The sequence below is a fragment of the Pithys albifrons genome, chromosome 1 (genome assembly GCF_047495875.1).
Source record: "Pithys albifrons albifrons isolate INPA30051 chromosome 1, PitAlb_v1, whole genome shotgun sequence".
NCBI classification, from domain to species: domain Eukaryota; kingdom Metazoa; phylum Chordata; class Aves; order Passeriformes; family Thamnophilidae; genus Pithys; species Pithys albifrons.
In genome coordinates, this window is record NC_092458.1 from 66,803,187 (window position 1) to 66,818,874 (window position 15,688).

The 15,688-nt window shown below is 42.8% G+C and overlaps 1 protein-coding gene across 1 annotated transcript in view; it reads left to right on the top strand.

The window, feature by feature from the left end:
- Positions 1–14,401: 14,401 nt before the first annotated feature.
- The window catches only part of USP12 (ubiquitin specific peptidase 12), a 40,788-nt gene continuing 39,501 nt past the window's right edge, over positions 14,402–15,688 (top strand). Inside the window, exon 1 of the mRNA XM_071553519.1 lies at positions 14,402–14,698. Coding sequence (XP_071409620.1) covers positions 14,651–14,698 — 48 coding nt within the window. The 5' untranslated portion in view covers positions 14,402–14,650. The remainder of the gene's footprint in view (positions 14,699–15,688) is intronic.

Consider the following 15,688-nt stretch of genomic DNA (forward strand, 5'->3'; position numbering starts at 1 on the left):
GGGGCACGGGCTCAAGCTCTGCCAGGGGAAATTTAAGTTGGATATCAGAAAAAAAAATTCTTTCCAGAGAGAGTAATCAGTCATTGGAACGGTCTGCCCAGAGAGGTGGTGGATTCACCACCCCTGGAGGTTTTTAAACTGAGATTGGACATGGCACTGAGTGCCATGATCTAGTAAAGGGACTGGAGTTGGACCAAGGGTTGGACTTGATGATCTCGGAGGTCTTTTCCAACCCAATTGATTCTATGATTCTATGATTCCAAGCTGCAGGTGCTCCCTTTACTGCCCTGCCTCATCTTCTCAAAAACTCAGCCTAAACTGCTCTTCCATGATCGAACTGCAGTTGTAGGATGCAGATTCCAATTTCTTCTAGGCTATAGAGCAAGCACCACATCAGGTTCTGCTTCAGAAACACCAGGTACTCAAGATGGTTAATACGAGTAGCAACACTCAGCTTAATGCAAAGATCCAAAACACCACGAATGTCCCAGGCTGGTGCCCCACTCATTAGTGTACTCTGGAAGTCTTACTGTGCTGTGGTAGACTCTTTACCTCTCACTCTCCCTGGCTTGGAGGTAGAACAAGACAGGGAAAACAGCTTCAAGGGGAGCCAATTCAAAAGTTGCTGGGGAAAGGAGCTTGAAAGGGAGGGCTCATTAGAAGTCAGAGGAGTGGGGACTAGATAAACATAATTTTGTTTTTCAGAGTGGAAAGTACAGTGCTAAAAAAAAACAACTGTTTTCAGTTACCAAGCTCCCATAGTCAGGATTCTGGTATCTTCTCTGGGAGAGCCCTGTTTTGCTTTGGAAATTTCTCTGCAGCATCTGCCTGGACAACAGCTCTCTTTAAAGAATAAATGTTCTGTGATGATTCTGCACATGGGGTTGTCACGAATCCTTCACCGAAATTTTAACGCACAGTGGGATCTGGCTCACTCCTACACTCAGAGGACCAAGTGATACACACAGAGATCTCAAGTGTGACATTCAATTTGTGTTGGGTTATTCAGCAGGGGTGTGGAAGGAATGTCAATTAATGAGAGTTTGTAAAGGGCTTTGAGGTGTAAAATGAAAAATATTCCCCTTCAGTAGGGTGTAGGTCTCCTGTGTCTCACATGATGCATTCAATACATGAAAAGAAAAAGATAGCTTATTAGGACTGGAGCAAAATTTAAACAGAAAACTGAGAATAGGTGTTAAATAAAGAGGATTGAAATCTCCAGCTCCTCTTGTGATAATGCTGCAAAATTAAGAGTCTAAATTAAAAATCAAGAGTGGGAAGTTACCTCATGCATGGAAGTGCGGTGTCTACACTGCCCTTTTGATCAAAAAGTTGCTGGCCAAAGTGATCTGTCTCACCTCCTCAGTTATTCCCTGTTACTCCATTGTTCACGCTTTCCAAAAGGATCGCATTACATGGCATCTCAGAGTCATGGTCTTGTCCCCTTTCATGGTCTCTTCAGCTCCCCAGTGACTCTAACTTTTTATTTCTGTAGCCAGTTTATCTCTTCATCCACAAAACCCGTTCTGGAAATACAAGCCTGAGCCTAGTTTCATGGGAGTTAAAAGTAATAAAATTTATGTCTAAGCAACCAATTGCCTTCCAAAAATGACAGTGCAGACAAACTTCTTCAAAGGACTGACTGGAATTGCACAAGTGCCAGTATATGTGGCTATACTGAGCTGTATTGCCAGTGAGGCAAATCATGGGGAAAGGGAAATAGCCACAGGCTGCCTTTGAGAGAAATGACAAGGCAAAAACTGTATAGACCGAGGATTGTGATGGGCCCTAGCATGTAATACTTGGCTGAAAGTTTTGATTGCACTAGTGTTATTGGTACATAATTGCTAATTCAGAGTGTTACTAGATGCAGGTAGATTGACACTAGAGCCAAACAAATGGCCTTTTTTCTGTCATTCCCTAGATTGCCACATAAAATCTGAAACACTGAACAGGGTGTGTGATTCAACTGCTTATTTGGTTAACATGGCATTCTACTTTGTATATGTACATCAGTGAATACTGCAGTACTGCCCATACAAAAATCATCAGAGACTTCCAAGAAGGCTGTTGTGAACTGTGACCAGCTTCTCACAGGTACCAAATAATACAAGCCATTTATCAAACTTCAGATATATCAGACTTCATTTCAAAAGCAATTAATTCCCTTTCCTCCCTTACTAACAGAGCAGCTTCTCAGTCAGCTGGTTTCACTAATGCAGTGTTTTCTCAAACTTCTTGTGTTACTACCTTTTTATCTCCTGGATCCAAACCATCCAGCTGGGAACAATCAACTTCTCTCATTGTCACCGTGAGCTTCACTGTATATTTACTGGTTTTCACTAAAGGTGATGAGCCACTGGTAGGCTAACACAGCTGGTAATTACAGATAATTCTGCTCCTTTGTCATGGAGGAGCTGAGCTGCTGCCAGCGGTAAATCTGCATAATGTGAGAATTTTTGTGGGGATTTTCTTCTGATAATGTATTGAATAAATATAGAATTAATAATAAAATATGTGTTTAAAAATCTGATCTTTCACAATCCAGCCTTGAGCCCTTTGCTAGACCCCTCGGGAGTTATTAACAATTTAAGAAATAACTGGCTTAATGATCAGAATGTGGTTTTCTCTTCAATTGTTTATGTCTGATCTTATGTATACTTCTAGCTGGAAGAACAGCACTTGTCCTTTTTCTGTAATGATTTACACAGAATAATATCTCCTTTACACCTTCATTTGACTAAGCAAAATAATCCACGCTCTTGGAGCCTCCATGCACATAGCAGGCTCTCTGCATTTGCTCCCATTCCCACACACCTCTCTTGATTATCAGTGATCTGATTTGTACACAGCAGTCCCAGTTAACTTTCTTACTGATACTTTCTGTTGTTACTGAAGATGGTCACAACCCATGAAACATGAAGCTCCTGGGGTTGAATGTTTTTTGGGGGGGGCTGTAAATGTTTCAGTGCTTTTCTTAACCTGCTACCTGGAACTAGGAGACAATTTTTTAACACAACGCTTAACACAAAGGCAGACCCCTCAGTGATTTCAGTGGCACAAAATCAGTTATTATACATTGAGGATTTTGCTCAGGCAAAACTTGCAGTGTCTTCAAACATTTTTTTCTCTATAAGTAACAAAAAAGACAGAACTGGCCTTTAATCACTTTAAAATAGATAAAGTAAAACAAAACTAATACACTCCAGGAAAAACTGCAAACTGGTGAGGTCCAGACTTAGTTCACCTTTCCCTCATCTGATTTCCAGCGTGTGTCTATTCACTGTAAAGTAGAATTTTAACAGAAGCTCAGCCTATGCCAATCCATTTTTCAAGGCAAGCTTAACTTTGGAGGCAAAGAGGTTTAACTTTAAGTAGACATGAATATGAGCTTTCCTGCTGAAATGTAATAGCTGATGTAAAGCATCATAGATAAGAACAGGTTATCAAAATGGCACACTGATTTTGAACTGCTGAAATCTCATTGAAACCCAAATTTTTGGTGCTATCTCTTGGGTGACTTTGCAGGTGGTACCTGATCTTTGGGAGCAGTCAAATCACTGGAGAACAGAACTACTACCGAGAGGAGCTGAGACAGCCTAGAGAAATGGGTTGATAGCAGCTTTGAAGTTCAGGACAGGCAAACACAAAGTCCTGCCCTTGGGCTGGAATAACTCCATGCAACAGGGCTGGCTGTGTGGAAGGGGCTTTGTTGTAAAGGACCTGAGGGTCATGGTAGGCCAACAGCAGTGTGCTCTTCTACAGAGTCAGCTACAGCCAAGACTGTATTAGCAAGAGTTCAGCCAGCAGGAAAAAGGGATTCTTCCTCTCCATTTGGCACTTGTGAGAACACATCTGGAGCACCTGGAGCTTTTCTGCGCTCCTCAGGGCATAAAAGACAAGGACATTCCGGAGCAAGCCCAGTGGAGAGCCACCAAGATTGGTTGTGGGACTAAAGACAGGGACACATGAGAAGAAGCTAAAAGAGTTGGGTTTGCTCAAGTGGCAGAGGAGAAGAAAATCTTCTATCTTTTCTCTGCTGTCTCATGCAGAGAAGATTGAAACAGACACCTTTAGAAGTGCACAGTAGAAAGACAAGAAGCAATGCACAGAAATTAGAACATGGGAAGTTTCTGAGTCAAGATAATGAAAACATTTTAAATGTAAATGTAGTGAAAAAACTCAACCAGGTTGCTCAGATGATGGTATTTACATACTTGAAGCTATTTAAAACTCAACATGGCCCAGAGCAACCTGATTTAGCAGGACCTGTTTTGACCAGGTGGTTGGACTAGAGACCTCCATAGATGGCAGAGATGATTCCAACTTCTCAACATCAGGTGCTGTAGCTTAAAAAGGCATCATGTCTGATGGATGCAATAGTATTAAGTAAAAATGGGGGTGGAATCATTCTCTATTCTATGAATACTCCATGACATTGTATTAGACTATTGGCATCTGAGGTAACCATTTGCATTTCTCATTAATTGTTCCGATCACAGCCATTAACATAATTGTTTTTAATTGCTTATGAAATGGAAAAGAACCTTCCTGGAAGGAAAGGGCTATATAAAATATTGCTAGTTTTCTTTCAGGTAAAGGAATGTTTTCTACTTAGTGTTAGCTGAATTCCAGTAAGCACAAACTTAAATTTATCTCCTAATTATGCCAGATTAAATTTTTTTTCTATCTGAATGCATAAAGACAAAGTGGAATGTTTATGGTTTTGAGAGTGCTCCACAATGCTCTTTTTAATAATGCATGAAGTAACCAGGGTTATTGCAAACACATTGTAACAATGTCTCAGGAAACATTATTGTCTTGACTCTAGTTCTAATATCTTCTGGAAGCTAAAAGAATACCCTATCCTGCATTCATAGCATCTTCTTGAAAGGAAAGGAAGGAAGGATCACATACAGAAACTACAGGAGTAAAAAGCATATTGTTATCTGCATTAAAGCACTGCACATGTGGTTATAATTCCAATTATATATTTTTTCCATGGTGCTTTAGCAGTGTTTGAATCTGTGGTCAGAAAATGTCAGCCTTCTCTGAGTGATTTGCTTTCTGCAGGCCAACCCCCTTTTCCAAAGTGGGAAATGGTCTGTAGCTTCTGCAGTCTTACACATACCAGTATTTTAAATGATGAACCTGAGACAGACCCCTTGACATCACGAGGAACAGATGCTTTAAAAGAGTTGTATTTTTAAAAAGTACGCGTGCTTTTGTTTTCACCCAGTTTTGAAAATTTTCACTCCTGCCATCACAATTTTCAGCTTTTTAGCTTATTGAGCCATAACTTGTTATCATAAACAAATGGTGAATTTCTCAAGTAATTCAAATCACCCGAACCCAGGAACTGTGCTTGCAAGGGAACGATTAGATATCACAAGGCTTGTGATAAAATAATGAGAATTGGCTAAGCTCTGACAATCCCTGTCAGTGAGACAACAATAGCTGCTTTGGACATACACTACATCCAGAAAAGAACAAATTAACAGTTAGTCAGGGAAAAGGCAAATAGAGAATTGGCAAAGCATAAACTTGACCAAGCTATAACTAACCAAGGATAAACTAGAACAACTTTCCTGTCTGTAATAGGAATAACAGCATATATATATATGGAGCAGGGTTATTCTTAAGGATCAATTAATTAATATTTGTGACATGCTACACAGTCCTACCTGGAATATGCAAAATAGCAATGTAAACTAATCCAGCATATATGCTGCTCCAAGGCAGCCGCAGTTTATACAGGGGAGAGAGGCAGGTGAAGAGACTAAATGGGGGCGGGGGAGGGGATCACACAAGGCAAATGGCTAGAATTGATGCAGGGAGAGAGAAGGAAATCAAATTGCAGGGGAGATGGAAGGAGGAAATGCAGGACAAAGAGCTGATGCCTGGACTACTGTAGTGTAAAGACACAGGGTGCAAACCCATACGGAACAGAACGTTATTAGTTCTGCTGCTTATGCAGTAACTTGTGGTTGGTCAGTTGTTGGGTTTGAGTTTTTCCTTCGTGTTTTTTTTTCTTTTGGTTTTGATTTGTTTTTTGGGGAGAGAGGGTGGATCGTGTTTTTTTTCTTAGGGCGGAGTTGGGTTTTTTTTGTTTGTTTTTGTGTTTGTTCGGTTTTGTTTTTAGAAAAAAAGTAAGTATAACCAAAGGAAACAAGTATAACCAGATGGGCGTATTTAACAGACCATCTGCAAGTACAGAGGGGAACTGTGGGTTCTCCAAGGTCTAAATCTTGCAAGAGAAGAAATCGAAATCATTCTACTTCTGTGTTGCTGACAAAGAAAGCATTGTTTGAGAACTGATTGCAACGTGGACTTGAACAATAGCTTTAGATCAGCGGAAGCACAGATTATTGCTGTGACATACGTTTCAATTACAACAAAAGTAATTAACTGCCCATTAGCGTCATGAAAAACACAGGCTATTAACAGTAAATGCTCTTTAACAATTTTATTATCTCCTCAAAGCTGCTTCCAGTATTTTTTCTATCTCTTATTGATATTTTTTTCTACTGTATAGTTATCTGCGTGCTGGTTTACCCCTTCCTTCTCAGCTTCCTTTATATCTCGGTACTGTAAAGAACTGATTAGTAGGGGAGACGGTAACAATACAAACTCTTCACCTGGAGGCTGCCTGTTGTCAGATTGTGCGTCACTGTTGTTATTATATGACAGCTAATCTTGCTTTTGGAGAACTGCTGCGCAGATCACAAAAATCTGATCTTGCTGACTGCAGTGGGAAGCGTTGCTTGGTATTCTAGCAGAGAACACAGAGACTGAGGAAGCGTCTTGCACTTCTCACCTCTAATAATGGATTTTCTGACTTAGTGGTAGAGCACTGTCACTGACTTCCGAAGTTTTCACACTGAGGAGAAACTGCAGTTACCGAAACAATGGATTCCCTAGTGTCTGTGTCAATGATGAAAGCCATTAATTTTTAAAGAGAAGTTTCTATTATTGAAAGCATTTCATTACAATATTTAAAAGCCTTATTTTTATGTATACTTGTGGCCCTATTTCTCCAAAATATTTTGTTCAGAATAATGTCAAAAAGCACACAGTTTTTTTTTTTTTGGACCCTAGCACACACCCTTTTATATCAAGATCACTGAGACCCAAGCTATACACATTTCTCTTGCAGAAACAATTACATGTTTCAAAAGAGTTACCATTTTATAAATGGACTCCTTTTCTACAAATTGTAACTATATTTTCAGCTAGAATTCCACCTTCTTTTTAGAGTCTAAAGACTCAAACAGTGATAACAATTTAGAAATCTACTAAATTATTACATTTTACAGTCTATTGGACATGACTCTTAAATGTTGTTTATTTTACATTTGTGGAAATTTTTGCTCAGTTTAGTAACATAACATTTTTTATTTTGTCTTTTAACTTCTCAGATGCTGGTATAATAACCGGTTAACTGTTTGCCAGCTATACATATATGGCAAGACGCCCAGTATCAGCTGAGCTGTGAAAATGAATGTATCAAAATATCTCCATGTGTGAACTCTGCAAGAAGCAAATATTACCCTATGATTCAAAAAAGCCCCAAAACAACAAAATCAAAACTACCAGAGACATAAACCAACAAAAAACCCAACAAAACCCAACACCCTTAGTGAGGAAAGCTTTGGTCTTCCAAAATGAATGTAAGGGAAAAATCATCATGAGCAAATTTTACCCTGTCAGAGAACTCTCACCTAATTTATTTTGTTTACAGATTTGGTATAATAATGATTATATCTTATGCCTCTTTATAAAATATTGTGATATTTACTGATTAAAAGTACCAAGGAATAGAATAATATTTATCTGTTTGTAACATTTTACATCATAATCTGTTTAGTTTCCTGTGATAATTTATTAATGTCTTGCTGACTGAATTAATACTTTTGAACCTATGAATAAAATGCATCACTTTAACTGCTTGCTCAGATCCTCGTGTATCCAGTTAGTCTACCATCACCCCTGTCATGACTCCCAGACAGCATGTACAAGAGTTATGAAAATAGTTGTATTTTCTGGAAATGTACCCTCAGTATAATTTACAAATATAATTTATTAATATAGGTCTTTCACTATCTGTCAGTCAGCACAGGATGATTCGATAACATGATTTTCCAAATATAATTCCTGTTTGTCTCTTCTGTTCCCCAGAAGGATCCAATTTTACTAACATAATGTGTTAAGATTCTGGTTCTGTATAACTTGATGCAGCATCAGGTTTTCTTGGAATTAAGATATACAAGTTGGGGAAAATTTCTTTTATGTCTTACTCTCTATTACCTCATAACACAAATCCTGGAACATCTGTTGCCCACAATGTAAAGTGTATTTCCATGTATATCATAAGAATGGTAGATGGCGTTCACCTTAGATATGTGTCAATCAAAACACCAATGGTGAATTCAGATGGCTTTCTTCAAGGATCAGACTGCCTTCCCTCTCTCCCTGCTATTATGTCTGGATCCAGATTTAAGAGTTTCCAGAACAAGCAGAGGTATATGGAATCATAGAACCATTTAGGTTGGAAAAGACCCTTAAAATCTTCCAAGTCAAATCGTTTACCCAGTATTGCCAAGTCCACCACTAAAACATATCACTAATTGCCATGTACATAAAACAATGTGCTCTCACCTCAGATCTGACCCTGCTAGGAGCAGAAAGTGGGACTGGAGACCTCCAGGGGTCACATCCAACCTGAATTATCCTATGGTCTTATTGTACTATGATCTTGCAGATGTACTATGTACCAGTCCAACAACAGGTGTGGTATGTCTGCAATCAGGTAGGTAATGCAACAATAGCTCAACCAGTGGTGGCTTGACTAGTTAGCAGAGGGGTAAAGAGACTCAAGGGACCAATTCTGTTGTCAAGCAAGATCAGTGAAAACCTGACATGCCCCAGAGTTAGCAAAATCATCTATAGTCACAGATAGATGATACAGGCACAAACATACCTGTACCACTCCTACTCTTCAGTTTCTAAAGCCGGTCTACCCACACAGCCTAGAGTAAGCTGAGTGCTTGCCAAACCATGAGATTATGAAACAAGGAGAGGCACAGGATGAGCAACAGCAGTTTACACTTGTTATATTTTCTTTGCTCCTCTGTGTCTACTGGTGCCTCTGTACATTTGGAATGTAAGTTCTTTGGAAGATAGAGTAGGGTTTTCTCTAAGTGTCTTATACGGTGACTCAGGAGGCAAAGCACTCTGGCCTCTGACTTGTGTTTGTAGATGTTGTGGTAATACTATGTAATAACAACTATGTGCTCTGAGAGATTTTCAGGGCAGGGCATTATTTCTATCTGCTCAAATAATGCACCTCTGTAAGAAGAATTCTTTGACTGAAGTCCTTAGGAGATGCCAGATATGCCATTCCTCTTGGCAGCATATTCCAGCCATTAATGTTTTCCACTGTGAAATGTCTGTAATTTATAATTAAAATTTGTTTTATTTCAGTTTATAGGTATTTTTCTTGTTATACCTCTCACTGTTCAAGATTAAAGGTCCCACCTTCCAGTCTTCTTTTTGGTAAGTCAAGCAGATTGTGCTCTTTAAATCTCTCCATGCAAAAAATTTTCTCCAGCCTCGAATAATTTCTCAGCTTCTTTTGACAACAAGTACACCAGAGACTAACACAGTATTACCACAAAAATCCGTTCAGTGCCATATGTAAAAGGTAAACAATTTTTCTTTCTACTTGCCACATCCCTGGTTTTATAAGCAAAAAATCCTACTTATACCATAGCATAAGACTGGAAATTGATTTTTGCTGCTTTGGCCACAGCCAGTTCTTCATTTCTTTTCAGTCACTGCTCTCCACAACACCGCCCCTCATGTCAGCAAATGTGACCTGCCTACTGTATTTTTAAGTAACTCTACTTATGTCTCTACTTATTCTGTATCTGAATGAGATGAATTTACCAAACAATATAGACCTTATGATAACCTCAGACTGAATTTAATTTCCCATTTAGCTATTCATTTTTTCTTCACAGCGCATCAGTGTTGCTTTCTCATTGCTGAAAATGCTAATATATCCATTTGTTTTTCTCCGTATTAGGATTCCTGCTCTCTCCTGAGCAACTTTACCCTTCTGTGCTGCTGTTCAGTGCATTCCATCTACCAGCTTCCTGAATAAAGTTGTCTGTTTCCCTAAAGCCAGGATCTGTAGTCTCCTGCTCTCCTTCCTCAGCTCACATAGGATCATATACTCCACTCCTCAGTCACTACAGCCCAGGCTTTGATAACCAAGCCATTGATTAATACGCTCCCCCAGTACTTTCTTGTTAATGAAGAGCAGATCCACCTGGTTGGTTCAGCCAGAAGCAGGAAGTTATCTTTGATGCCTTCCAGAAATCTCCTTGTTTGCTTGCATTCTAATATGGTGTACTTGCAGCAGAAGTCAGAAGGGCTGCAATTCCCCCAAAGCCCAGGGTCTGTGATCAATAGATTTCCTTATTCCTAATTAAAGTTCTCCTCAGCAGGTTGGCTGGCCAGTTGGTAAAGATGCTCCTTTACCTTTTGTCAGGTGGATCTTGTCTCTTCCAAGTGATAAAAGATATGACTGACATCTTTCCTCAGGCTGGTTTGGTTACCATACTAATCTATATGCATTACAGTCACTCTATTTTCAAAAATCTATTTCTTGAAGTGTACACAAACACATGCACAATTCTGATCTACCCACCCTGTTTTTCCTTTAGCTCATCAATTTCTGATTCTCTTCCTCCTTTCCTCATATTTTACTTCAGTTTAATGGTTGAGAGTATAGAAAGGGTTTCTGCATTTTGTCTCATTTTATGTGGTGTGAGTTTAGTTTGCTTATAGCACAGCACCTCCTTTGCATGGCATTTTAGAACAAAATCAGGCTAGGTTACTAATTTATCATCTTCCCAGCTGCTCTGCTTAGTCTCCAGCCATGATTAGCCCACATCTGACAGATATAGACCAGCATAGCCACTTATACCCCACTCTTTTTTAAATGTGGTCCAATACTCCAATATCTGAATTTTCCTTTGAAACTACAGACAGAAACAGCACATCACAACAAGCATATTTTGCCTTCTTTCTTTAATTTATGGTGTCTTGGTTTGAGGGGAAAAACCCCAAAATGTTTACCCACAAGCAGGGGAGGGGGCCTTCTCCACAATAATCACGCCACTCTTTATCAAATTTAAGAAAAGGAATTTTAATAGAAGAAGGATAACTGCTCTTAACTGCTATATATAAACAGACTAGTGCAAACCGCTTCCCCAACACCACAAGAGAAAGAAAAAAAACACAAACAACAACAAAACCCAGCAGGTTTTCCTCCAGGAGGAAAGTTATACTTAAGCAGTGTCAAATGTCACAGTCCGGCTGGCTGCGGAGTGAGTTCCCAGTAGTTCCCAGTCCCTCTCCAGCGAGACAGACGAGTGGTTAGCTCTCAGATGAACTCTGTGTCTCTTGTCCCAGATGAAGGAAAAAAAATCTGAAAGTGGGGAACCACCACGTGTCCTGCAAAAGCAGCTGCAAACCTCTCTCTCTCCTGGGTCACTGCGGGGCGGGCAGGCTGTGACGGTGCAGGCGATGGTCAGTGCAGGCGGTGGTCAGGCTGGAACAGAGGCCGGGATCCCAGATGCAGGAACCGGGAGAAACAGCCACGGCGAGGAGAAAAGCAGCAGCTCAGCCAGAAGCCCCAGCAGTGCCAGCAGAGCCACTGCTCTCCTCGGCAGCCACCGCTCTCCCTTCCACCGAGCTAAGAAAAGAAAGATGTCCCCAAAAAACAAAAGAGACAAAACCTGCCCCCATCCAAGTGATCAGTAGTTAACTACTTCTTTTGTTAACTGCTGGCATGGGCAGTTAGTGGCAGGGGAGAGAATTTACATAATAATCCCAAACTACAACATATGGACAGGAAGAAACTTCTAGGCAATCTCTGACTTTCCATTTGAGTGCCTTTTAAGATTTCCTGCAGTATTCTCTGGCCTGTATAGTTCCACTTGATGCCACATAATTGATTCCAAACTGAATTATCTCCCAGATAACCATATCAGCTTCCACAGTAGTGCAATTGCTTTTCCTGGTTTTTGCTTCAGGGAGACAGCACGCTGTCTTATTTTTCTCCTGCTACGTTTTAAAGATTTTGTCTACTCTGGATGATAGAGGAGTATCTGCTGTGGTGTGTCTGATTAATAATGTAAGGGAATTGGTTTGGAGATGTATGCAGCAGCACTGTATTTCAGTAAATGAACTGCTGGATATCTGAAGGTCTGACTCTTCTAGCCAGTTAAATACCCATTCTTGCTTATTTTGTTCATAAATGGCCAATCTAACACTTTTGTTTCTATTCTTTCTCATTCCCCAATGTTGTCCTCCCCCATGGTTTCTGTGGCAACAGTTTCAGAATGTAGTCATCCAAGAGGTGTCATTTCTCAGATACTATATTTTTGAAATATATAACTCTAGGCCCCAGATATCATGTAGAAGAATTTTATATTATATTTCAGGTTGCAATAGTGTTCAGTTGTAACACTTTCTAAAGGCATGTTCTTTATGTCTCAGCTGAAGGAAAAGTTACTATTTCATTAACTTAGTTGCTAAAGAACATTTAGTTCTAAAGATCACAGAATGTGCATTGACATTGTTGTTAATAATAATGCATCTTGATATGCTAGACATTTCCTGTATATTAAAAAAGTGCATGTATTGGCTAGCTTTATGCTTCTTTAACGCAGGTATCAACATCTTGAACTAGTCATCTAGTTTGTCTGTTAGTCTGCAGACAAACACATGATTCGGCTCTTCCCCAAGCAGATCCCTCAAGGAGTTGATATGACTACTCTACACATCAGCTTTATTTTCCAAGATATGTGAGGTTGGGGCATGCAAATCCCAGACACACAGAAACCAGTGGATCAGTCATCTAGAAACACAGAAAACAAGAGAGGAATTAACAGACACATGTCTCTCCACATCCTGAGGGTGACCCCAGAGAGGTGGCTTTTCCAGTTGCTGTTGGGATGCGAGAAGTCATTTGGAAGATAGCTAAGCATTAGTGACTGAGTTGATAGGAAGCAAAAATTTCCTTAATGCCATCTCCTAATTTCCTTTTATTGTTTAGCCATAAGTTATGCTTATTCACTCTCCTCACCTCTCAACTCTTTCCCTGGATGCAGTTCAGCACTTGCATTAAGCCATCATGGATCAACTTCTCCCCACTCAGCTGCCGAACTCTCCCTCTGCCAGTGCTCACCCAGCACCCGCCTGTTAGATTTCAACAAGTCTCTTTTTAGTGTACAGAAGAGCAGGCTCAGTGGAGACCTCACAAATCCCTACAACCACCTGAAAGGAGGTTGTAGCAAGGTGGGGGCTGATCTCTCCTGCCATGCCTTCAAATGAGAGGACAAGAGGAAATGGCCTAAAGCTGAGACAAGGTTCACACTAGATATTAGAAAAAATTCTTCATTGTTAGGGGGGTCAGTATTTGCCAGCAGGTATTACCAGCAGGTTGAGGGAGGTGATCTCTGGCCTGGTGAGGCCGTATCTGGAGTGCTGTGTCAAGTTCTGGGCTCCTCAGTACAAGAGAGACATGGAGCTCCTGGAGCAGGTCCAGGAGAGGGCTACAAAATTTATCAAGGGACTGGGGCATCTCTATTAGGATGAAAGGCTGAGTAAGTTGGGCCTGTTCAGCCTTGAGAAGGGGCAACAAAGAGGGGACCTCATCAGTGTCTCCAAGTATCTGAAGTGAGGGTGTCAGGAGGATGGATCCAGGCTCTCCTCACTGGCACCAAGCAATAGGACAAGAGGCCACAGGCAGAAACTGATACACAGGAAGTACTACCTGAATATGAGGGAGAACTGTGCTGTGTGGGTGACCGAGCACTGGAACAGATTGCCCAGAGAGGGTGCGGAGTCTCCATCACTGGAGATACTCGAAGAACCATCTGGACACAATCCTGTGCCATGTGCTCTGGGATGGTCCTGTCTGAGCAGGGAGGTTGGACCAGATGAACCACTGTGGTACCTTCCAGCCTTACCCAGTCTGTGATTCTGTGGCCGGGCATTGGAATAGGTTGCCCGAGTAGGTGATGGAGTCACCATCCGTGGAGGTGTTTGGGTCTGCTGCTGGGTGATATGCCTTAGTGGTTACAGTGGCAGTGCTGGGTTGACGCTTGGATTGGATGATCTTACAGGTCTCTCCCAACCTCGATAATTCGATGCTTCAGTGACTCCTAACTCCCGTGGCAGCTCCGGGACAGCGGTGCCGCGGAAACAGAATGCCCGGCGAGGGCGGGGCGGGGCGGAGGGGCGGGATCCTGAGAGCGGGCGGGGCGGGGCGGGGCGGAGCCGAGGGGAGGTCCGGGAGCGCAGCGCTGACCCGCGGGAGGCGGAGCCGGCGGGGCGGGATCCCGGGAGCCGGCGGGGCGCGGGCGCTGGGAGCGGGGCTGCGCGGTCCGTGGGAGCTGCGCGCCCGGCCGTGGGGGCCCCGCGCCGGCGGGGGCGGGGGGCTGCCCCCGCCTCCTCCCTCCCTTCTTTCCCTGCCTTTCCTTCCCTTCCCTTCCCCTCCTGATCCCGCCCGGCCGGCCCGGCCCGGCTCCGCTCTACTCGGCACTGTGATTGGGCGGAAGATGGCGCTGGGCGGATGGAAATCCTAATGACAGTCTCCAAAATCGCCTCCATCTGTACCATGGTGAGTGAGTGAGTGAGTGCGTGCGGGGCTGCCCTGCCCTGTCGCCCCCGCGGGTGCGGGCGCGGGCGGTGCGGGAGCGCGGGGCGGCGTCCGCGGAGCGGGAGCGGGAGCACTGCCGTGGGCGGCGATCGGGAGCGCAGCGGGGTTAATCGGCTTTGGGAGACTCAGCCTGGATGCGGGCGTCGAGGGGGCGGGGTTGGGCTGGGCTGGGCGGGGGGCGAGGCGCGGTCCCGGCTGCGGGCGGGGTGGAGTAGCCAAGCACAGCTTTCCTCGCGGTGCGCACAGAGGGCATCGCGTCCGGTCCGGGGCTGCCCTTGGCAGGTGTGTGATGGGGACGGTCGGGTGTCTGGAAGCGCCTCCTCCTCCCGGCACACTCCACAGCGTGCTCCGCTCTCTGAACGCCGCGCTACTGTGCCGGGGCAGGGCTCGCCCCTCGACGGGTGGGTGTGCCCCTGGTTACCCGGACAAGTGCAAGCATCCCGTCCCACATGGTCGGTTCCGCGTGTTGGCGTGTGATCTGACTTGTTTGCATCCATCCAGGTCCTGGAAGGAGGCTTCTCCCAGTGACTGCTTTTTCATTACTCCTTCTCTTGATAAATTAGAGCCATAAGCAAATGCACAGATGTGATAAGGCTCTCTTGGGTTGTTTTAAAGGGGGATGGGGAGCTCAGTAGATTCGCTGGTGGAGGAATGATGAATTTAAGGAAGGAAATATCCTTACTCAGTAGAAGTCACTGCTTGTCGTGGAAGAGAGGTGTTGATGGTTCATAGCAGGAGGTCTGGCATTTGTGCTCTGTTCTGCCTATTCCGTGTGTGTATGAAAGTTCTTGTTCCCAATTCTATTTCCACGGGGGAAAGGAAGAAGAGATGTTTAAGGGTTAGGGTGATGATGAGTCTGTCATCTACTTTGTTCATTTGCTGGATTGCCATTATAATGTCTCTAACATCAAACAGTTGGAAATACTTATATTTTATACTATTGGAAATTGA